At 45.3% G+C, this 24,970-nt stretch overlaps 1 protein-coding gene across 2 annotated transcripts in view; it reads left to right on the forward strand.

Moving 5' to 3' along the window:
• FSTL4 (follistatin like 4) overlaps positions 1–24,970 on the forward strand; it is a 443,838-nt gene that overhangs the window by 19,632 nt on the left and 399,236 nt on the right. For both annotated transcript variants that reach the window (XM_027546506.1, XM_027546505.1), the window contains exon 3: positions 24,097–24,130. In XM_027546506.1, coding sequence (XP_027402307.1) covers positions 24,097–24,130 — 34 coding nt within the window. The remainder of the gene's footprint in view (positions 1–24,096; positions 24,131–24,970) is intronic.

Genomic DNA, 24,970 nt, shown 5'->3' on the forward strand with positions numbered 1-24,970 from the left:
AGCCCGGCTGCTTTGGGGACCACGACTGCTGGGCTGGTGCTGTGTTTGGCGGTCTTGTCTTCATTTATAATCCATGGACGGGGAAGCCACCATCTTCGGATGTTCCTCCTCTCTTGCCGTTTTTGGCAAACCTACTCTACCAGCTAGTGTACTGTGCGCCCCTTTGGTATTTTCAGATCATTGTTGACAGAGTTTTAATTGGTTCTGAAAAGTTCTGCGACCCAGGAAAATAAACGTTTATGAGTTCACAGAAAACCATTATTCTTCTTCCTCTTAATTTAGCATTTACATATCTATTTTATTTATGCCTCTGCTGCTAAATAATCTATGCTTCTCTAGGAAATTTCCCATCCTTGTAATCAGGACATTAGGCCAGGCGTTGTAAATAGGGCTCTGATTTCCATTTTGGGGAAACTTGGCAGCATCAGCTCTGCCAGGCCCCAATCATCTGCTCGATTAGTTCTCTGTGATTGTGGGTTGTCTCTTTCGTCTCCCATTCAGAGACAAGAAAATGCCTTGTCGGTGTCAGACTCCAACAGGCCCCCTGTGTGGGGGCTCTGGTTCTCTGTCCTGCAAGCCAGGGCCATTGTCCTTCTGCCTCCACTGCTGTGGCTTCTGCTGTGGGGCTCCTGGGCCTCATCTTGTTGCCAGCCCCCTGGGGAGGGAGAGGGGCACCAGCTCCAGGGAGGGAGGGCTTAAGAGGCTCTGGGTCCAGGACCTGGGAAAACTGCAGCAGAGCCAGGCGGGTGCTGTTGGGTGAAGGAAGCAGCCCACCTGAGCCCCCCAAGGCTTGGAGAAGCCATCTGTCCACAGAGTCTGGTCCTTCACTTGTCAGTGACCACACACATTTGTATCTTGGCCTTAGAAATTCTCTGAGTCAGAAAGTCCTAGATGCAGAGAAACTCGGTCTTTTCCTTCATGGGATCATGGTTCTAATATCTTGAGGGTTCTTTCTTTCCAAAAGTGAAACCTGGGTGTCCTCACTTACTCCTTCGGGTGACTGGGGCCTCCAGCTTGCTCTGAGGACCAAGCCTTATGCTTTGTTCAGGTATTTCAGGAACTGTAGTGAAATTCAGAAAATAAAATTAATTTTGCTTCAGTTTAATTTTAAAATGTCTCCCTAATAGCACTGCTGGGCTTAGTAGGGAGTGGTGACACAGAATCTAGCCCTGAATGGACCCTCGCAGGGTAGAAAAGCTTGGAAAAGACCCTGATTCTGGAAAAGATTGAAGGCAGGAGAAGAAAGGGATGACAGAGGATGAGAGGGCTGGATGGCATCACAGCCTCGATGGACATGAGTTTGAGCAAGCTCCAGGAGATGGTGAAGGACAGGGAAGCCTGGCGTGCTGCAGTCCACGGGGTCACAAAGAGTCAGACACGACTGAGCGACTGAACTGAACTGAGGGTAGAAAGGAAGCAATTCTGCTGGGAGGGGAGGGCCAGGGCAGTGGTTCACCTAGTGCTTCTCCCCTCCTCCAAGGGTGGGCGTCCTACAGTCAGGTTTTGGAGGAAATAGTCCCTGAGGAAAGGATCTGGGTGTGTTAAGGACAGACAGAAGTACAGGGACAGGATGGAACTGGGAGGGTGGTGGGAGAGAGCTGTGAAGTGTTACTGTCGGGTTGGTGGGGAAGTGCCCAGCTCTGGAGGTTGAGCTGGGGTGGCATGCAGTGTGTGCCGTAGGCTGGTGATCCACCTGTGTTTCATGGCTTGGCCTTCTCTCTGTGGTCCCAGTAAAGCCTGTCAGTGTTTGACCCAGTCCCCAAATTGAGAAATGACCCACTGGGAGAGAAGAGAACAAGAACAAGCAGAGCCCCTTAAACACTGTTGCAGCCTTATAGCTCAGAAGTGCAGTCTGCCCCAAGCCTGCGAGTCTCGGGGTGAGAACACAGCACTCCTGATTGGGCTCGGTGTCTCAGGTCTAGCCTGGCACAGCTAGTTCCGTGGACTTGAACCACTTTCTTCTCTTCTCTGGACTTCAGTTTCCTCAAGTGGAGAGTGAGGGGTGATCAAGATGTCAGGGGAGGTTCCTTTCAGGCTTACTTCACAGCTAAATTCTATTCGGTGCAGACTGGGCCCCTTTAAAACATGAGCGGAAAGCTCAAAGTGTTCTTTCAGATGTAGTCCTACCTCTCTTTCTTAATCCTGTTTGGCCAAGTAGCAGGTGTGAGGTCTGAAGGCGTGGCCCATCTTGCTTTGTCTGAAACCTCCTGGGTGCACACCTCTGGGGAGGAATAGCTTTGAGGAGCTCTGCATGGAGACCATGTGGAGTCTGTTTGGCCAGAAACACTGCCACATCCTACATACAGACCTGGGTTCAAAGAAGGCTCCCCTGGGGAAACTGCTGCTGGTGTCAGGGAGAGAAGTCCTCAGTATGCTAAGAAGAAAGGAATTGGAACTGTCTTCTTACTCAGTGTCTAACAAGGGCTGTGTATCTGCCATGTGCTGGGAACTCTGCTCAGATAAGGGCTTCCTAGACCTTTTGACTTCACAAAGCAGAAACATGAAAACTTTTTAAAGAATGAACTCAGCTAACTCCAGGAATCCCTATCACCTCTTTATACCTTTGTACCTTCTTCTTTATAAAGAAGAATAAAAGCCAGAGTTGGAGGAAAAAGGGCAGTCCATCCCATGGAAGCCTGACACTGGCATGTTCTAGATTGCCCACGCAGGTGGGTTGTGTCTAAGGGCCAGTCAGACATAACTGTTAAATCACTGGAACATGCATCTATTGGGTTGGCCAAAAGGCTCATTTGGGTTTCTCCATAACATCTTATGAAAAAAACCCAAGCAAAGTCTTTGGCCAACGTGGTAATCCACAGGGAACTGAAACCCACAGAAACGTGCAGTAGTGTGGCCTTGAATTTCCTGCCAAGATGGAGTCTGAGCCCTGTCAAGACATTAAGTCCCAGACCTAGTTTCAGAGTTGTATTCTGTGATGTCTGTCCTAATTTCATGGCTGGAAAGCTCTATTAGCTCCAAGATGGATAGGATGGGTGCTCGTCTCAGAAAGAGGCCCCTGGGCCCTCCGAGGTGGTGGCACGTCCCCCTACAGATAGGTTTCCATGGTCACATCCAGCAGTCCTCTATGTGGAGGTGACAGAAGAGCTTAAAGGGAAAGTGGGGTGAGGATTTCTTGATCTTGAAACTTTCTTGCCATCTCTTTAGTCTGCTCATGAAACCTGACACACCACTGCTATTTGGTGGACAACTTCATCCTAATAAAAGACAGTCTTGTTTCACTTCTAGTTGGGAAGAAGAAAACTCAAGAGAGTTTGCTCTTGGCTAGAGAGAAGAATGGAAGGTGAGTGACCTGTGGGACTCAGGTCTTCCCCTGGCCAAAGGGTGCGTTTCCGCCTGACTCTGTGCAGGGTAGGAGTGGAGAAGCTGGTGCTGGCAAGATGCTGGGTTGGCCTGTAGGGAACCACCACTGTTTTCCCTTCAGCTATAGGCGGTTTTAGAAAAGCACCTGAGTGATTGCTTGATGCTTCACCTGGAGACTGAGCCCTGTTTTCCCCCTTTACCAGTGTTCCAAGAGTGTCTTGAGTTCAAACTGAAACGCTTCTGAAGTTTTACTTGGAAAGGAAAGCTACCACTGTTAATTTTGTTAAAATACTTTAACCATTGAGGGTCTGGATTGGGATAGAAACTGTATGTGTGTATTTTTTTAAGAGTTGGGAAGTCATCACTGTATTTACCTCAGGAAAGTTCTTTCCAGGGAATACCACTGGTACCAGTGAGCCCTTAATGGAATAGGAAGTGACTTAAAGAACCATGGTGGCTGGTCACCTAACCAGCTCTGAGGGAATTGGCAGATTGGCCCCACCACAGAGGTGACCAACATGACCACCTGGGTTTCGGGCCCTGCCTCTGGAGCATGGCCTGTTTTTCTGACCACACAGTTCTCCCTGCTGAGGCTGAGAGGTGTGTGTGCTCTTGGTGGCTTGTTGGCTGGTGGTGGGCAAGCTCTTAGCATAGACAGGTTGTAGGCAGCCTTCCCCACCATGACCTAACTGGACCCTGGAGGTTCTACATTTTCTCTTCATCCTCCACGATGTTTATTGTTGCTTTAAAATCCCATAGTTGCTTTTTCCAGCTGGGACCAAACTATTCACTTGCCGCACTGCCTGTCTGCGCTGCTGCCTAAGCAATCTCCTATTCTGCCTTTGACTCGGGGGCCCTTCGTCAAGGGCCCCAGGAGCTCAGATCTGCTTCTTCCCTTCCAGCTGTGTGGTTGAGGGAAGTTCCTTATTCTCTGACCTTCAGCTTAGCATTGAGTAGAATGCAAGCAATAAAAGTCCTGATTTCAGAGTTGTCATGAGGACTAAGATGGTACATGTATCTCTGGCATGGACAGCTGCTCAGAACACAGCTGTCAGAGCTGTGGTTTGTGCCCTTGATCTCAGAACCCTACCAAGCACATCAAGAAGACTGTGCACTTCTCTCACACCGGGAGCTGGCATGTTGCCGCCTGTCACTCAAGTGTTCAGCAGGGCAGCTCTTGTGGTGGGATGGTCCCCTTTCTGGAGGAATGGTCAGTGTCCTGGAGTCTGGGCCCCCTGGGTCCCCAGTGTCCCGGGGGGTTGGTACATAGTAGGGTATTCAGATACTTGTCAAGTAAGTGAACGAGTCAGAGACCTTCTGTTATTGCTTTGGCACCACATAGGAATTTAGACAAGGAGACTTGAGTTTCTAGGACTCCTTACAAAAAAATCCCTGGAGAGACCAGACGGTTCTTTGGTTTCCACTTATAGTAGAATCCAGTCACAGTTTCAACTCTTTCCAGCATCCTTTCCAGCATCCAGTAGAAGCATAATAGAGCCCTATGGGTTGTGTATAGGGGAGGGGGTTGAATCCCTGACTCACTTCCTGTCTCCCTCACAGAGTGGGCTTTGGGCCTGCCTGACCCTGATGGTCCCTTCTGCGAAGACGCTGGAACACGAGGCAGGCACACCAGACCCTCACCTGAAATGGGAACCCGAAAATGCAATGTAAACTCAAATGCAGGATGTCCTGTTTATGTTTCACGTTTTCAGGGTCAGCAGAAATAGCCTGTGGCTCCAGGGAGGGTGGCTGCCAACTATCCCTACAAAGGGAGGAAGGGATTGAGGGCAGTGAGAACAGAAGCTGTCTCTGGGGATGTTGCTAAATAGGTGTAAGACTCCTGATGGCTTTTCTTGATGCTACGTCTTAGGTCAGCTGGAGTGAAAGCTTGCTTAAGCCATTCTATCATTTAAAGCTTGCTGTCTAAGTAAAAAACACAGAACTCTTCCCATTTATTTGCTTTTCTAGCCTTGCATTTAAAACCTGCTGGAAAACTTCCTCTCTAGTGAAGACCTGAGGTTTCTGTGGTTCTGCTGATTCCACACTTTGTGCATTCATTCCAGGGAAGTAGACTTGGGGACACCAGGAGATTTGAAATGAGGGAGGCCTGCCAGGCGATGCTCTAATTGGAGTGCTTCTAAAATATGCCCCACTCTGCCTCCTCTTCCTCCTCCACTCACTGCTCTTTGGTTGTTACATATGCTGTTACTTTCACTTTTAGCATTTGGCTGTGAAGAAAGGGATTCTCTGCCTTGTTCTTGGGTGTTCCTCCTTTGGCAGTGTAGTTTAGGAATACGTCTAAAAGCAGAACTTCCCACTTGACCTTCTCATGATGCAATATACCTACCTGGTATGGGTCTCTGGACCCTCGGATATCTGGGCCAATGGGGACATCAGGTGGTCTTAAATCCTAGTCATCAGTGGGTATCCACTGAGCACTCCGCTGTGTGCTTGGCCATGGTCTAGGGCCTATTGGATGAGGAGAAATGGACTGATTGTATTCTTGGGGCTTGAGGACCAGTAGGGTGGAGAATTGGGAAGGTGATGGAGCCCTTGGCTATTAGAATCTGAGTTAGTAGAGGAATTTAACCCTATGTTGACTTTAGCCTAAAGGAAATGAGGTCTCTTTCTCAAATAACAAAGCAGGAAGCGGAGCCCCCTGCCCTTCCCTGCTTTTGTTGGCCCACTCCTGGTCCCATAGTAGGATGCTTGTTTTCACAGTCCAGACTTTCTCCTCTGCAGAAGGGCTGTGGCTAATGGCAAACTTAGTGTCACAGATTCATCCAAGGCCCATGATTCAGCTGCCCTGGAACCTTCAAGAGGGTTAGTTGGGGGCTGGAAGAAGCTGGCATCTCAGGGTGTCACCCCACGAGCCAGACACCATGGTTACTGCAGCAGCTAGAGCTGTCCACCAGAACTTGTCCACCAGAGCAGGCGTGCATCCCTCTGGGCCCTCTGCTAAGGTGGTTCTGTCCAATATGGCCCTGGCCTTCTTGTCGGCCCAGAGGACTTTATCTGGCGACAAGGAGGGAACGGCTGCCCATTGCTGCTCTGTCTCGTCTCACCGAGGATGCTGTCACATGTGACGGTGCCACCCCACTGCCCAGACTGTCATACCCGGGAGTCTTAGCTCTTCCTTTCGAGTCCCATCTTGAGCTAGGTTTCTGTCCATGTCCACGGGTTGTACCAGTTGGTTCAGTAATTCACAGGAAGAAAACACTTCTGTGACCATGCTGACTAGGACAAAATTATCTGTGATTCATTATACATTCTAGATGAAAATGTAAAATAGACTTGAAGCCTTACCTCATTGAAAATGACTGTTCTTGCACCACAAGAAAGGCGGGTCCTGAGCTGCATTCTGTAGAAAAGCCCTGTAGGTGGTGGGCTGATGTCTCACCTCGGGGTTATGAGAAGGGAAAGGGAATCATCACAAATGGCTCTAAGAAATCACCTATGACATGCATGTGGTGAGCAGTTAATGCAGTGTGGAATGTGTTCAGTTAGCAGTGTGGGCCTAACTGGGTGACGGGAGAGTTAAGAGCAGAGAGGCACTGGGTGGGAGGCAGGCTGGGAAGGACCTCTTGGAGACAGAGGGACTTGGAGAGGCTGGCAGAGATGTGGGTGGGGAGAACACTTAAGTATTTGAGGAAGAGGGACTTTTCACATGTAGATGTGGGCTGGGGCAGGACCAGGGCTGTTGGGGAAGGAGAAGAGGGACTCTGGGCATGGTTATCCAGGCCTGCTGGCCAAGTGACTCATGAGGGACCCTTGGTGGCTATGAGCAGAATCACCTTCCAATGTGTTTGTGTACACAGATGTGTCATCTTGAGGCCCCAGAGACCTTCTGGAGCCCTGCAGGCTGCCTCGAGGATACAAGGCTAGAGTCTTCAGGCAGCCTGTCCCCCTCACCATCTCCAGCATGCACCTCTCTGCTGTCTCCCTGTTCTCTCTGGATATCCACTTCTCTGCAAACCTGCAGATCCTGTCTCATAGCCTTTATCTTATAGCTTTGCCCTGCCAGTACACCAAGCTCCGGCCTCAGGGCCCTGGGCTACCCAGTCTAGGTCCAGTCTCAGAACCTGGTTGGCTCAGCTTGGCCAGGCATTTGCATTGGTCCCATCACGTGTGGCCAGGGGTTAGGTCCCCAGAGGAGCAATGCCATTCAGGGGCTCTGAACAGAGGCTGTGGGTACAGGCCTGGGGGGCTCAAGTGAAGGAGCGAGAGAGCAGGTCACCGTGGGTGGCCGGGGTTGATAAGGCTGAGGAGCCAGTCTCCAACCTTTCAGCACTTGGAGCAATGTGTGCTGAATTTTCAGAAGTGCTGGCAATTTATCAAGTTGTGCTTTTTCCTGTCTTCAGAGCTGGAACTGGGTTAGGACACCTGCCTACATGGTCTTAAATATTTGCTCTTGGGCTTTGTAGGCCCAGCTTCCTCTACCTGTCTCCGTGGTACCCTCACCACATCAACCTGGACTGTCTGCGGCTAGGCAGCTCGGAAGCCCAGTTTACCCTCCTTGGCTCATCCTAGCTGACAGGCTGTAAAGGCTGCTTGATGGCCATGTGTTGGCTCAGCATTTCGCCAGTTGTCACCCTGACCCTCCCGGCCCCCTGTGACTCTGTTCACGCCCCCTCAGCAAACTGACTAAAGGGCAGCAGGCTTTGGGGCTTGGAGGTGGCCCCGCGACTCTGCGCTCATGCATCTTGTGGGGCAGGGAGCTCTTTAGGACAGCTGCCTTGAGGTTTAGATGGACTTGTTCTTGGGAAGAAAGAAGGGGCTTTGTGGGAGGGGAGTCATGACTTTACCAGGTGTCTCTTCTTAGAGGGGCTGTCACTCTGTGGAATCCAGTAAGTAACAGCACAGCTGAGCTGACATGAGATAATTAGGCCACGGAATCTAGACACAATGGATGTTCTCTCAGTTCTGGGGCTGAGCTTTGCTCCCAGCCAGGTGCAGAATCTTGTTGCATTCACAACTTGGGTTTTGCTGTCGTGTCTATTTCTGGGTAACTAAGAGTATGGAGTGTTAGGGAACCAGGGACACTGCCAGAGATGTCAGGCCAGGGGCCCTCTGGAGCTCAGAGCTGGGCATCTGAAGACACTCCTCATAAGGAATAAGTAGATTCCTGATAGAGACTCCTTTGAATTGCATAGCTATGAATGTTGATAACGTTAATAAACAGCTCTCATTTTGTCAAAGCTTTAAGTACATCACTTCATTGACCTCTCAAAAAGATTCTATGAGGTACCATTACATTTCTTATTTTATTCATGTGGAAGCGGAGGCTTCAAGATGATAGATGAGTTGCCTGAGGTCTCCCATGTGTGAAGTGGTGGAGCTGGGCTTTGCACTGGCCTTCTGACCATCCCACATGCTCCTTTCAAGTTCCAGCTGCTTTCCCCACCCCCACCCCTACCTTACATATTTTTGAGGCTCAGGAAATGATGTTTGGGAAATTCCTTGGTGGTCTGGTGGTTAAGACTCCACACTTCTAAAGCAAGGGGCATGGGCTCCATCCCTCATTGGCGAACTAAGATCTCACTTGCCTCATGGAGCAGCCAAAATTTAAAAGAACATTTGATGATGAACTTTGGAGGCCAGAGCAGACTCTATCACGTCAGATAAGACCCCATCACCTCCTAGTGGGCAGCACAGCTTGAGGGAGCCTCCTGCCCTACCCTGGGGGCAGTGGCAGAGCATGTCCTCCCATCCCTTTTCGCCCTGGCTCCCCAACACACACCTCTTTCTCTTGTCTTCTCCCACTGTGGGAAAGGGCCTATGGGGCAGCCATGGAACCCACAAGAATTAATATCTCTTGGGCTATTTTCTTCCCTTTTTCAAGGGGGGTCTAACAAGGTCTTTGCAGCCACTGCCTTGTGGATCCCTGAGCATCTGCCCTCGTGTAGGGCAGAGCCTGGCCAGGCCCACTGCTGTGCATGTGTAATAGAAAGCTGGGTGTCTGGGCTCTGGATGGAGGCCTAAGCATGACAGTGATGAGTGGTTTTCCCTGTTTCTGCTTCTAAGAATTGGCCTTGGCAGGTGCCTAAGGGTTGAGAACTGTCCAGGATTGAGAGTTAGGAAGCTAGACTCTGGGCCCTTGACTTTAGGGAAGAGGCAAGAGTCCCAGAATCTGTGAGTAAGGCGATTACTGTCAGATACAGGTTTCTGGAGGGTCAGTAATCCCAGTGGGAAAATGTTGGTGTTTGCTGACTCTTCTACTAGCCACTGGAAGAGAGCGAGGCGGTCAGTGCTGGGTTATAGCCAGAGTTCCTTATATTCCTGCTGTTGGAGGGAGGCTGTTATGGAGGATGGTCCTCTCTTCCCCAGAGGTGGGAATGGTAGGGCAGCCCCAGGTACACAGGGCACTGAGGTTGGCTCAGCTGTGGGAGCTGGCGCTGGCTCCTATGGAAGTGTGCCTGCCTTCTCCAGGTGGGTGAGCACACCAGGAAGTCTTGGCTCCTGTCTCATGGATGAGGAGGGAAGGGCCGCTCTGGGGGTGGGGGAGGCCCCCACTATACAGTATACAGAGTGCCCACTGTAGAGCCCCGAGAGGAAGGAATCCTGGCATTTTAGTGTGCTGGAGCCAGTCAGCTCATGAGCAGCACCAGAGAGTCAGAGAAGGTCAGGGAAGATAGCCTGGGGTGGGTGCAAGAAGGGGAGTGAAGGGACGGCTCTGGCTGGTGTTGGTGGTTCACGACTGACACTGTATCAACTGATGGAGCCATCCTGCACCCTGTCTCTGCCCGTTATTGCCCACTGGGGCAACAAAACTGCTGGGCCCTCTCTGCGCCAGGGGCCCCAAGACACTGATGAGTACCTGTTTGGTTCTGGGCGCTGTGCTCGGGGTTGGGGTCAGGGCGATGCTGGACAGTCTCCCAGATGGTGTCTGTAGCGGGGAACTGGTAAGTTACAGCAGCCACCAAGCACCCTTCCTCTGTAAGGTCTCCTAGCAGTCTCACAGGCACTACCTTGAATCCCAGCTTACAGCTGTGGTCACTAAGGTGGACCTTAGCACCTTGGAGCTGGAGACCCAAGGTGCTGGGGCTCAGATGAGCACCTTTACAACCATTTAAAGCCAACTCATGTCCTCCAGGCCAGTCATCCTATTCTCCCCATCCCTGGGGAGGCTCCCAGCTCTGGTGCTGAGCCTTCCCTTCCCACCTGCACCCAATAGCTGCTGAGATCTGGATACTGGGGTCGCATGGCTCCCCAGGGAAAGAGAGCCCAGGCCTGCCCCGTTATCCGCCTGCTTTACTAAATCTCGCTGGGAAAGAGAACTTGGTGCTTCTGTGTACAGTGGCTATGCCTGGGAAAGCCTTCCTGGTACCTGCCGAAGCCGTGGTGGTCCATCGGAGGCTGCCTGGCTCTGTGATGAGCAGCACTGATGAGCAGAGAGCCTGTTTTGGGGGAGATCGTATCCATACATTGGAACCAGCTTTATAAAAAACACTGATGTGTGTCTCCGGCCTAGAGGTTGTGATGTAATTGGGTTGGGGTGTGGTTGGAACTCTGGATTGCCTAAAACATCCCTGTTCGAGAACCACTGGGTTAGCTTATGGAGGAAGTGCAGATTGAATGCCCTCAGAGTTGTCCTTCTCAGCAAATTGCTCTTCAGGGAGAGAGATGGTTCCAGCTGTTGGAGACAAAGTCTCATGTGCTTCTGCCCCAAGTGCAAGGCCCTCTGGGAGGCGTGGGTGCCTAAGGCTGGCCTGGCTCCTGACCAGTAGGCAGAGGGCAGACGTCTGTCCAGCTGAGCAGTGATGCTCACAGTTCTTTGCACACATCTCGTTCTATTCTCATGACCACCTTCTAGGCACTGCTCTGAATGTCATCTCGTGGGTGAGCAGACTCAAGTTTCTGGAATGTCCTACTTAAGTGCAGCTGGGAAAGGACAGGAGAAAACTATCGGTTTTATCTAGCACTTTCAGAAGCGCTGGCTACTATGTGAATAGCAGTCCAGCTATGCTGACCATTGGGTGCCTTTCTTTCTGACTCTGTTATAAAAGAAAATTGAAAAGGAACCTTATTGTGCCTTAAAGGCTTTTTAATTATATATAACTCATTTAATTTAAACTACTTTAGGTTCCATTTTTAATACAAGTTTATAGTGGTACAATGAAAGTGCTTTCTAATCAAAGGGTGTTAGTAGATTTATCTCCCTGTATAGAAGCGGATACCCATAGGAGCCCCGGCTAATTATTTATCCAGACAACAATCAAAAATTGCCAAGAGTTGAGTGGGAGGCATGGTGGTAGAGGCTCATGGGTGGCATTGGGGATTCATCTGCGGTGGAAGGGGGGCTGTGAAAATTGAGGAAGGTGGGTGGAGAGGGCTCAGCAAACAGAAGTGGCCCTCATCACACTCGCTGCTTTCTGGGGCCACGACTGCTTCCATTGCTAGTTCTTACTGCTGGTGTCACAGCTGTGGACAGGGAGACGAGAATGGAGATGGGGGCTTGCATGGTGGCTTCAGTTCAGTTCACTTGCTCAGTCATGTCTGACTCTTTGCAACCCCTTGAACTGCAGCACGCCAGGCTTCCCTGTCCATCACCAACTCCTAGAGCTTACTCAAACTCATGTCCATTGAGTCAGTGATGCCATCCAACCATCTCCTTCTCTGTCGTCCCCTTCTCCTCCCACCTTCAATCTTTCCCAGCATCAGGGTCTTTTCAAATGAGTCAGTTCCTGACATCAAGTGGCCAAAGTATTGGAGTTTCAGCTTCAACATCAGTCCTTCCAATGAACACCCAGGACTGATTTCCTTTAGGATGGACTGGTTGGATCTCCTTGCAGTTCAAGGGGCTCTCAAGACTCTTCTCCAACACCACAGTTCAAAAACATCAATTCTTTGGCGCTCAGCTTTCTTTATAGTCCAACTCTCACATCCATACATGACCACTGGAAAAACCATAGCCTTGACTAGACGGACCTTTGTTGGCGAAGTAATGTCTCTGCTTTTTAATATGCTATCTAGGTTGGTCATAACTTTTCTTCCAAGGAGGAAGTGTCTTTTAATTTCATGGCTGCAGTCTCCATCTGCAGTGATTTTGGAGCCCCCCAAATAAAGTCTGACACTGTTTCCACTGTTTCCCCATCTGTTTGCCATGACGTGATGGGACCGGATGCCATGATCTTCGTTTTCTGAATGTTGAGCTTTAAGCCAGCTTTTTCACTCTCCTCTTTCACTTTCATCAAGAGGCTCTTTAGTTCCTCTTCCCTTTCTGTGGTGGCTTGAAGGGATGACAAAATGGTTCTGAGCAAGGGAAGGTCGTGCTGTGCACAGCAGGGAGCAGGGGACAGGTCTGTAATCAATGCAGCCCCTGGAGGGGCCCTCCTTGTCACAAGTAGAAAACCTCTGTCCTGGTTTCCCTTCCCTGCTTTGTCTATGACCGTGGCACTTCTTACTGAGACATGTTCTGTACATTGCATTTGCTTGTTTGTTGTCTGTCTCTCTGTGTGAGATCATAAGCCTCATGGGGACAAGAGTTGTGACTGTCTTGGCATTGCTGTGTCCCCAGATCAGTCAGTATTTACTGAATGAACAAATACATGGACAGATGAAGGTAAGAATAAATGAACCGGGCAGGAGAATTACCAGGAGCTCTGCTGGGAGTGCTGGGTGAGGGGCTGTGTGTGTCAGGGAGAATCAAGGTGGTGGGAATGGCAAGATAAGGCCTGACAAAAATTGCAAGGATGAGCCTGCCGAAGCAGAAAGTGATAAATGAGGAGGTAGGGTTTATGCCCCAGGGGGGCAGAAGGGCCACTGGCCAGGCAGGAGGACTAGGGAGGAGGGGGTTGTTTCTGGGCAAGATGAGAGACTGGTTGTGGCCCTTGGACTGAGGGGTTTGCACTGTTTCTTTTGGAGGAAGTGAGTGTGCCTGTCATTCATGTGCTCACCTTCTCACCTGTTACCTGCCTTTTTCTCTTTCCTACTTGTGCCCGTAAAGCAGTTTGTCTGGGCTGCAGACTTAGGCTCAAATGGGAGGGACAAGCAGCCAATTACCAGTCTCAGTGTGGTCTGCCAGGCAAATTGTAGCTACTCTCTAAAGGAAACTCTGAAACTCTTAAGACTGTGAGTGATGCAGGTAGTGATGGAAGAGCCTTTTAGAAAACAGGCAACAGGCCACTTCCAGGCTACTCAGCTAATGTGACAGAAGTTGCCAAATGAAAAAATGAACGAGCGTAAAAAAAAATATAGCTGGATTGTGTGCTACACATTTATTATTCAATAAATACTGTGTGGTTTGTGGGTGGAAAAACGAGCCCCACTGTGGCTCTGTAACTTTCTGCATCTTTAAGTCAGATAATCTCTATCTGTGACCCACCCCCACTCCATGTGTAAAAACAAGAATGAAAAATAGAGAACTCTACCAGAGGGCAGCCGTTTTCCTTCTTTTGTCTCTTACTTTTTAAGACACATTCAGACACGTTTCAAACCTCATTGTGGGCTTGTAGCTGGCAGAAGAAAAAAAGTAGCAGGTTTTAATATCATATGAAACAGGTTGATGTTAAATTACATTATCTATTGGGTGGTACCTGGACAGGATAATGAATAATTAAAACATAAACTACTGTCCCTTTCCCAGAGGCCACCTGTCCTCCCCGAACCCCTGAAACATGGTCCTGATCATCTTGTGGCTCACGGATGACTAGAGCACAGGATAGGGCAGCTGGTGGGTGTGAAACCTTCCAGAGTAAGGAAGGCATCCTTAGCTGTCCCTGATCCTGTGGAAACTTGGCTAAAAATGGAAAATATGGAAAGTCAGACTTCAGAGGCAGTCAGTGTGTTCTACGAGCCCAGAGGAGACCCTCACTAACCCCATACTCTCCTCAGGAGACCTTGAAAAAAACTGACTTCTTCCTCGCAATCCATCTGTTGAGGGTCTGTGACAGGCCAGACCCTGCGGTGGGATGAAAGAGGAATGAGATGCAGGCTGTGGGGAGATAGATGCTGTCCTAGTTCATGGCAGTCCTGTGTGGCCATGGCACGTTGCAGTTCGTCAGTTCTGCGTGGTGGGCTGGGCTTTGTCGAGCCTGTCTGGTGTCCCTGGAGAGGATGACTGTTAGTTGATGGGTGGTCCCTGGGGTGCTGAGTTAGAGCCCCATGCTGCTAACTCTTAGAAGAGACCTGCGTGGGGATTGCTTGTCCTCAAGCAGAAATGATACTGTGCTATACTTTTCTAAATAAAAAATTTAATCAGTCTTTAATTTGTTGGGTTGTCAGAGAGATGAAGCTGGAAAGTGCCCTCTTTCCTCCTTAGTCTTTTCATCTGGCTGTGTGCAGGTGATGGTGTTTAACAAGTTGGACTGATCTATTTGTCATTGACATTTATTGCATCAAATGTAATTTAATGTTTACTTATACTGTCACTTTGGTAGATTCACTGCAGAAGACAATTTTAAATCCAGAGCCAACTTTTTTTTTTTTTGATTGTAAATGAATAACCTTTAATATATAGCTTTAAGTAATCCTGAGAATTTAAAATCCCTAAATCCTCATATGATAAATCTATTCATTCTTTGCTTCTAGAAACAAGAAATTTAACATCCAAGTCACCTGAATTTCTGAAGGCCTGGCACATATTCTCATTCTTTCTTTTCTCTGTGGTGTCTCATAATCACCATTAATACTTTTCTTTTTAGAGCATCACAGCTTCCCTCCAATGCAGCCCCTCTATGTTCCCCATCAGAAAGCACTGAGCAGCACTGCCTGAGGGATTCTGCCTGTGTTTCTGAATTGTCACCTAAATCCGTCCTGTGTGGGCAGTCTGATCTGCCCATTCGATGGGGATGCCACTCCAGATGGGGAAGCTGGAGTGGCAGGTGTCTGGGCAGCTCCCTCAGCGCTGCGGCTGCTGCTGCACTTACTAATAACAGGCTGCTCGGACCCCCTGGTGGCTATGAGGGGCCTGTTTCTATCTCCTCCATAGACATAAGGAAATTGATGTTCCTCACAAGTGTTCCCCACAGGGAGGCTATTGGTGGGTTCATATCAATGACTTAAAAAAAAAAGATGCCTATAGCTTAATCATAAAGATATTCCTGTGATATTTTTTCAAAATTATCCATGCATGGTCTCTTCCATTTGTTTTGATAAACCTCCAATAAACACTTGGGTCCTGTGTAAACACGTTTGCTCACACTGGTCCACTTATTGTTGGACAGGAAGTAGAGGGGACACAGAACTCGCTCGCTGTATGGGGTCCACGTTTCAGCCCTGAAATGTGGAGAAGGTCTTTTCATTGCCTGTGTGGTCATACTCCCCACCCATTCCATGCCTGGTTTCCTGATAGAGGCCGGGGAGGCGTCACTGGATTGGGAAGCCTGTGGGCTGAGAAGGGGAACAACCATGCCTGTGCCCAGCTCCCTCTGCTCTCCCAGCATCCCAAGGTGTAGGATGATCAGCTGTGCCCTTCCCACCTCTAAGGCAGTCTACCTCAGAGGACACACCACTCTATCAGAGGGCTCCTAGCACATGGCGCTGCTCTCAGGGAGGTAGGAGATGAGTTCTGACCCCTCGACAAGGTGGCATTCCTTAGGAGCAGGCACCTCCTAGGTGATAGTTTCCTCGAGCTCCTGCCGTGGGCTCCACATGACTGGAGGAGAAAGCTCACGTTCAGACATCCCCTCTACACCCTCCAGGAAATCCTGTTGTTAGCGGGATTATTCACCTTGGCTCTCAAGCTGGCTCTTGACTTTAGGGTTAATCCCCTAATTCTGTCTTCATCCAGCTTCGAAGGCCCTGATGTGATGCTCTGGCAAATCTAACAACAAATCTAACAGAAGGTTTTCCTTCTGCCTTTACCTGAACAATAGAAGTGAGATAAAGCGTACCAGATGCTTGTTGTATGCTCAGTAAGTGGGAGGCAGTGATCGAATATATGCTACATAAGGCATCCCTTTATTTCACTGTGTTCTACCTGTCCATGTGGCTTTAGTTGCAGAGTGGTGTCCTGCTAGCAAAAATCAAAGTTGTTAAGAGTCAAGGTTTTAAAATTCAAATGAATAAATGAAAGATTGTAAGAAAGGTTGTTAAAGAAGCATTAGTGTTAAAAGCATCTCAGACATGAAAACCTTAGAATTTAGATGTCAGTATTTCAGTAGTGATGAGTGCCGTTAGCAAAGCTTGCATCCCAACTGTACCGAGTGATTTATAAATTGAGCGCAATTTATAGCTTTTCCAGGCAGTAGGAGCCTGAGGAACTCTGAAGGAGGGGGCTTCCTCAGCTCCCCTGATGCTGGACTGAGGTGCTGCCAGTCATGGGCTCACCACCAGGACACTGGCAGGGCTGAGAGCCTGCAGCTGCCCAGCCCTCAGATGCACTCAGCCCCGTCTGCACAAGACTCACCTCTGCTTCGTCTGCAAAACCTTGGCCACATCAAGCTTCATTCAGCTTCATGATTCCATGGCTTCCTCTTCTGAGCAGTGGATATTTTGATTCCCACTTGGCTAACTCACAGAGCCAACATTTTCCCAGAAGCCACTGAATCCCATAACATTTTGAGTGATAAATTGAGACTTATTCTCTAACCAAGGATGACTGGATTCATGGCCAAGGAGGGGTGCATTTGATTTGGGGCCAAGGTCCACCCTTCTTTTCCTGAGCCTCACATACAGCCTAAGATCATGAGTACTGCCTAAGATGGATGTAAAGGATCCAGGCACAGAATCTGAGGATCTTCATTTGTCCTCTTTCAGCAGCTTGCAAACTACGTTTTTGGTAGCTGAGAATCTGTAATAGATTTTTGGATTATGAAAAATATTACTCAGCACTCACATTATATTGATTCAAAAATAAAGATTATGCAGTTCAACTGCACAATAAAATACAGCTTTATGGGATGGTAATTTTTTACTTTAAGTTCCCCTACGTTATAGTGAAAGATAATGGATTCAGGAAGGGCACAATGAGGAATAAAGCTGTTGTATTGTATTGGTTAAATGACGTTTTAAATGATTTGGCTGTCAAATTCGTGGAAAGGTTATGAACACTAAATGCAAAATCTAAAATTAATTCCCTACTTCAAGAAAGTGTGATTTATACCATAATAAAATTAGATTTTTAGTTAAAGAAATTCAGTCGTTAAATAATGCCCATGTGCTAACTCTCATTTATAACCATCTGGTTTGAAGCTTCTGCAGCAGATAATTTCTTCCTTAAGCAAAGCATTCGGGGTCTTGGTGTCACTTCTGTCAGTGAATTCTCTTCTGTTCAGTTCTGGTACAGGTTTTGGGGGAGTACTTTTTCAAGTACTGGAAAGACATTCTGATTGAGCCACAATAATTGACGGAGAAATTGCACTCATTGCCCTCCCCCAAGTGATCTTACTATTTCTCCACCTTTGTTGTCTTCATTAATGGCAATAAAGATGGTGATGGCCACCATTTCAGGACTACTGTATGCCAGCCACCATACTGTGTGTGCTACAGGCTTATATTTCACTTAATCCTCCTAACAACTCTATGAAGAAGGCACCATTCCTACCCTTATTTCACAGATGAACAAACTGAGGCTCAGAAAGGTGAGATAATTAATCAAAGGTGGCAGGGCCGTGGCCATCAGGAATAAGCCAGGATCCAGCCCAGATCCATCTGACTTCAGAGTTCCATCTTTTAGTTCCTGTCACTTGTTTCCAGAATATTCACTGAGTATTTACTTTGAGGCAGCAGAATACACTGGGCTCCCCAGGTGGCTCAGTGGTAAAGAATCCACTCGCAGTGCAGGAGCTGTAGGAGCTGTGGGTTCAATCCCTGGGTTGGGAAGATCTGCTAGAGGAGGATGTGGCAACCTACTCCAATATTCTTGCCTGGAGAATCCCATGGGCAGAGGAGCCTGGTGGGCCACAGGCCACAGTGCATGGGGCTGCAAAGAGTCAGACATGACTGAAGTGACTTAGCACACACAGCAGAGCATGGTGGTAGGATTTCCAAGACTTGAGCCTGGCCACTTGCTGCCCTGTGACAATTGAGCACGCTGTAGCCTTTCCTCCTGTAGAACCACCTTCATCTGTAAGTTAGGGCATGTGATTTATTCCCCTTCTTCAACAAATCTGTGCTGTGTACTATGAGTACTTTGACCTAATATTTTTAAAATTTTTGATTGACATGTATCAAACATACTGGAAAGTGTATACATCTCAAATGTAGAATAGAACTCCATTAATTTTTACAAATTGAACACACCCAAGTGACTACCACCAAGATTGTAATTTAGAACATTCCCAGTACCCCCAGAAACCATCTTTTTTAAAAATTTATTTTTTAAATTGGAGTATAATCGCTTTACAATGTTGTTTTTGCTGTACAACGTGAATCAGCTATAAGTATACATATATCCCCTCCTTCTTGAACCTCTCTCACATCCCCTCCCCCACATCCCACCCCTCTAGACTATGTAGTTAGGTGTGTACAAGTTTAGAATTGCTATTAATTCCTATTAAATTGTTCTTTTATCATTATAAATCTAATGTATTCCTCTCTCTTTTTATTCCTCTTCCCCCTTTTCTCTTGTCTTTTTTTGGGGAGTTAGTCTTTTGTAATCCTACTCCTTTGACCTTATAGCATTGGTTTTACCATTTTTTAGATATTAATAGGATTGTAATACTTAAATTCCATTTGACCTCCTGAATTTGTGATCATATCATCATTCATTTTAGTCCTGTAAATAGTATTAACTTAGAGAGCGTTATTGTTGTTGTGTTAAACAGACAGAACTAGATTTGTTCATTTTTTAACTCTTCCTGTTCTTTATTACTTCTTGGACAACTATGCATTCATCTGAAAACACTTTCCTCTTGTGCAGAGTGTTTCCCTGTATTGCTCTTAGTATTAATCTGCTGACAATGTATTCTCTCAGTTTTTGTCTGTCTAGATATATCTTTATTTTACCCTATGAATATCCTTTCAGTGGGTATAGAATTCAAAGTTTTCCAGAAATTTAAAGATGTCGTTTCATCTGTCATTTAAAGATGTCACTGAATTTATGTATCCAATTCAAGCATAATAATGTAACTCAAGAGGAGGCTGTGCAGATTATTGAGTTCATTTCTTTCTGATTCCCTTTTCTAGGATTGTAGCCCCTCTTCTGGTTCTGTTATTTTCTCCTGTAAAGTTGGCTATCCAATCTTTGTAGCTGATGTGCCCTCCACCTCCACCACCCACTCTCTGGCTATTTTAAAGATTTTTCTTTTTGTCCTTGAATATTCAACTATATTTTCCTGAGGACCTAGTTATGGTGTTCATTGTATTTATCTTGATTAGAGTTTCTAGAGATTTCTAAATCTTTGGATTGATGTCTTTCATCAATTTTGGAAATTTTTCAAGCATCTCTCTTCAAATATTGATTCTGCCTAATTTCCTCTATCTGATACTTCAATTACATACTTGTTAGAACTTCTCACCATTCTCCAAAATGTCTCTCATACTTTCCTGTGTTTTCTACTCTTTATTATTTCCTTTCAGAGCTTCAGTCTGGTTATTTTCTACTGACCTAGGCTCTGGCTTATTAATCCTCTGTTTAATTGTGTTTAGTCTTCTATTAGATTCCTGTTGAATCTGACAGTCATTGATTTTTTAGTTCTAGGATTTCCATTTGATTCTTATTTTAATTTCAATTTTATGGTGAAATTCAGCATCTTCTGTTTTCCTGAACATATTAGTCATACTTATTCTAGAACTTGTGTCTGATAATTCTAAACTCTGGATAACCTGTGGATCAGTTTATGCTGTCTGTTTTATTGAATTTTAGTCATTCATGGGATGACTAAACATCAACAGTATCATGATGGGAAACATGATACTGTTTCCCATCATGCCTAGTAATTTTGGTTTGGATGCTGGACATTATGTATTGGTAAAAAAATTAATAAACAAAAGCCTCAATTAAATAGAGCTGGGAGACAAGAAGGGGGAGTTCTCATATGCTGTGACAAGAGCAGAATTCAAAAGGGAAAAGAAAGGCTCCTTTCATTTCCTCGCAACAAGCTAGCCAATGAAAAGCCATTAACTCTATGTTTACTATTACCCTCTCAATTTATCAATACTTTTTACCTCTATAAAAGAATTTTCCTTCCTTTGCCGTGTGGGGACTTGCACATGGCTCATCATGGCTGTAGACCCTGAATTTCAACTCTGTTTTCATCCTGAATAATGCCCCCCCTTTTTTATTCTGGAGAGATAGCTAACAATTTATTAGTTTTAGGTCAAAACTATGAAAAATTATATGGTGTTTGGATTACTTTATTGTCTCTCAGAGAGGACTTACTTTTATTTGTTAGATATGGAACACTGGCAGATCATCTTGATCTACTCAGGAACAGAAGTTCTTTGAGAATATATGATTTTAACTGAAAGTCAGCTGCAATTACCAGGACCATTGTTCCTTTGAGAGCTTAATTTTTGTCTTCTGAGCACCATGATACTGTCAAAATCTGTTTTTAGTGTTTTAGTTTACTTTTTAGTTTGTTTGAGGCAAAGTTTTTGCTTATTTCTCAACCTCATGTTCTTTATATATCCAATTCAAGCATAATAATATAACTCAAGAGGAGGCTGGGCAAATTATTGAGTTCATTTCTTTCTGATTCCATTTTCTAGGATTGCAGACCCTCAAGTTTTGGTTGCTTTTGTAGCCTCAACTCAGGTATCTCCCAACTCAGTGAGGCTACTTTAAGCCCCAAAACATTACTTTGGCCTGTCTGAAAAACCACAAATTCCCCAAAGGGAAAATCTGGCAGTAAATATGGGGCTCTCCACCAAAGCCTTTACTTCTCTCCAAATATTGGCTAAGTTCTGTCTGCCTTTGTTGCTCTCACATGCCTTCAAAACCTTTTGTTGTTGTTGTTGTTTGTCCAATTTTTGTCGTTGTTATTAGAAGGATTGGCCTAATACAAGCTACTCTTTCATGGTCCTAAGCAGAGGTCTATCTCGTCTAATTTTCACACTATTAATTGACTGGAGTTAGAATGTTTTGTGCATAAGCTTTGTAATTAGACTTTGGAATTTAAATCCCAGCTGGCCATTGACCAAAATGTGAGAACTTGGACAAATTTTAACCTCTATGACCCTCTACTTCCTCTACTTTTTAATAAATATCTGAGAAAGAAAGTTGCAGAAACCTTAAAGGTCAGATAACTCCACTTTTATTTAAACTATTCCAGTGCATAATAAAAGGGAAACTTCCAAATCCAGTATATGAAACTGATATAATTTTAATTCCTGAAACAGAAAAATGACACCTAAAATTATAGCTTAATCTCATTTATGAATACTAATGCAAAAATGTGTTTAAAATCATAGTGAACAATATCTAGCAGCATATTTTTTAAAAAACACATCATGATTAAGAAAAGCTTACTCCGTAAATATAGATATAATTGACTACTATGAAATCTACTAGATAAGCCATCGAATTAATAGAGCTGAGGAGAAAAAATCATAGGATACCTCCATAAATGCAGAAAAAGTATTTGGTTAAAGTCAACACACATTTATTTTATTTTCATTCAACAAATATATATTGAGCATCTGCCCTATTATAAATAACACTGAAAATGCAAGAGTGAGAAAGATGTTGGCACCATCCCAACTCACATTCCAGTGGAGGGAAAGAGCCAATAAATAAGCAAGTAAGGGGACAAGCTAGAACATAAATTTATTTTAAAAAGTCTATAAAATATGCATAGATTTCACTAATATGATAAACATATCTGGGCCAAAAGCCAGCATTTTACTTGATTGGGAAACACTTCAGGTTTTCTTCTTAAAATCAGAAAGAAGACCAGGATGTTCACTATGTTCAAAATTCTTAACATTAGAGAAAGAATTAGCTGTAAGAATAAGACTAGAGTAAGCAACAATAGAAACTGGAAGAAAGAAAGAAAATCATTGCTATTTGCATATTGTATAAATCAACAAATCGAGATGCCAAAAGAATCATTTGAAACCTATTACAAACAATAAGAAATTCAGTCAAGTGGTTGGTTATATCAATATGTAAACCTCAATTGCTGTCAAATATACAAATAAGAAACAGTTATAAGATATAATGAAAGACAAATTCCACTTATGATAACGAAAGGTATGTAATAAAGACATTTTCAGAATATATACAGGAAAATTATACTCTTGAAAGAAATAAAAATAGACTTGAACAAATTATTAAAAATACCATGTTAAATAAGGAGATATGTTATACAGAGATCAACGTACCCTAAGGTAATTTATACATTTTATGCAATTACAGTAAAATTCCCATAAGGTTTTTTTCTCGAGCTATAACGGTTGATTTCCTGTTCCACAAATACTAGTTCCTTCCAGGAGGGAGGTGCCAGCCCCTAGAGCAGAGTCTGAGCAGCAGTGTAGAAGCTGGGTTTCCTTAGTGCATGATGTGCTTGTGGCAGCAGCTCTGTTCCAGTTATTGTTCTCCAGGCTCCCTCTTTTGACCCTTGAGCTTATGAAGAACCAGCATTTGGGAAGCCTGTTTGGATAATTGTGCCTGCTGGTATGCTGCTGGCCTGTGACATGGTCTTCCATTGGTCTCCACTTGGCCTTTTGACTCATTACAGAGATGGCAGTCAGAAAGTGTAATTTAGGCAAGACAGGACAATCTTTTCAGTGCCTCCTCAAGTTTCCTTCCTAATATTGGCTCCCCCTTCCTCGCCCCGTAAGAATGCTAAACGAGAATGCTAAGGTATGAAAGACATGCTAATGCTAAGCATGGATTTTCACCTTAATCTCAATATTAGGCTCTTTATCGTAACTGGGTCATTTATAACAGATTGTAGATGCTTTTTACTAGTCATGAAACCACAATAGATTTCAGCCTTTCCCTGCATTACTTCTCACTGGGCCTTTTCCTGCTGCCTGACCATGCCTTGTACTTTTTGGCCTTTTCTTAAGCTATTCTCTCTTCCTGGTACACCCTCCCTCCCATATTTCTATCTGAAAGCCTGCCCATTCTTCTGTGCTATTTGCAAAGGTTATTTAAAAAACCTTTTTTTTTTTCCTTACATTTTTCATTTGATTGTGAACATATTGGTATTCATCAAGGCAAAATCTCCTCTTTATTTCTCAGTAATTTGTGTTTGTTCTGTACCCTTCTGTTCAACTGTAAATACCTTCAATTCAAGGCCTCTGTCTTTAACCTATGTAATTTCTGAAACACTTTGCTTATTGCTCTGCACACTGCAGGAAGATGAGATTGAAATAAGAAGAGCCAAGGCTTACTCTAGTCCAGTGGCATGGAGTGGCTATCCAAATTGTCCATAGTTTCCCACGCTTTGGAAACTATTGAGGAGCATAGTCAATCAGCAGATCATGCCAGTGGCCTGCACAGGAACAATAATGGTCTTTCCCATGGCACCACAAATCACAGCCTGCTGTTGCTCACGTCATTCTGGCTCCTGTCTACTTATGTTTTCCCTACAAACACTTGCAGTCTAGGTCAAGGGTGGGAATTCAACTTAAAACAAGGTATTTCCTAACAATTGGAACCAGCCCAGTTTCCATATAAGGAAGACCATGAGAGTTGGGTCTGCTCATTAAAAACTGCATGATTAACAGTATGTTTGCTTAAGCCAGCAAAGCAGCAAGTGGTTTACATTTACAGATGTGTATGTATATGTTGAGAGTTTAGGAGCCCCAACACTGCTGAATGTCTTATATTTATGAGATTGTTTACCCTTCTGTGAATGAATGTCTAACAAGAGGTGAGGTATTTGCAAGTATTTCTACATATGAGTTATTCTTCAAAAACACCAAATCTTTCTTGTCTTGCAGGAATCCAGAAGCCTTGACGTCAGAAGAAGAGAAGGTAGGGAAGATGCACTCATACTCACTTCATTCTCATTGTGGGCATATGGATGTAGTTTGTTACAGTTAAGATTAACTTCAGACTGTGGGCAGCCTGTTCTTTGAAATTTCATGTGACCTGTTCTGGGTGCTGACTGCTTGGCACTTGCCTCAGGGACTGCAGGAGCGAAAGCCGAAGTTTGCTTGTGACTGTGTCCTCTACCTTCAGGTATCAGAGATGGGGTCTAGGGAACTGGCTCATTCATGATAATGTTTGCAGTCTCTCAAAAGAAGCCTCATTTCTGAGTGAAGTTTGAAATAATTATTTAACCTGGTGAAAACTACATCAACAATAAAAAATTATTTATGGTTTGAGGTATTTCAATAACTGGGAAAAGGTGCCACTGTGAAAAATATTTCTGATTAGATTTTTATGACTTTAGTTAAGCTGAAATAGATATAAGTAATTAATTTTCCTTTTGAAAACAATTCCACCATGTTTTATTTTCCCTGCCAGAGTTCCTCTAGTGCATTTGTTTTCTGATTACTGAGGTAAATATATATGGATGGTAATTTCTGAAATCTTTTAGTGGAAATTGAAGTTACTCTTACTTGCTTTCAGTGGTACCTGGTCTCTAATAAGAGACTGTCTTTTGTATGATTTATGGAAATCACCACCAGTCATCCCTGTATTTCAGGGATGGGAGGATGAAGTTAGGAACCAAAGTGAGTTCTCGGTCTGGGGTCTGGCCTTTGGTTTTAGCTATAACCACACCTCCTTCTTGGTGGTATTGTCTCCAAAAAGAGCACCAATCATTAGAAGTGAGAAAATACCATACTGATTTTCAAATCTAAAAACCTT

Source organism: Bos indicus x Bos taurus, chromosome 7 (assembly GCF_003369695.1).
Source record: "Bos indicus x Bos taurus breed Angus x Brahman F1 hybrid chromosome 7, Bos_hybrid_MaternalHap_v2.0, whole genome shotgun sequence".
Taxonomy (NCBI): domain Eukaryota; kingdom Metazoa; phylum Chordata; class Mammalia; order Artiodactyla; family Bovidae; genus Bos; species Bos indicus x Bos taurus.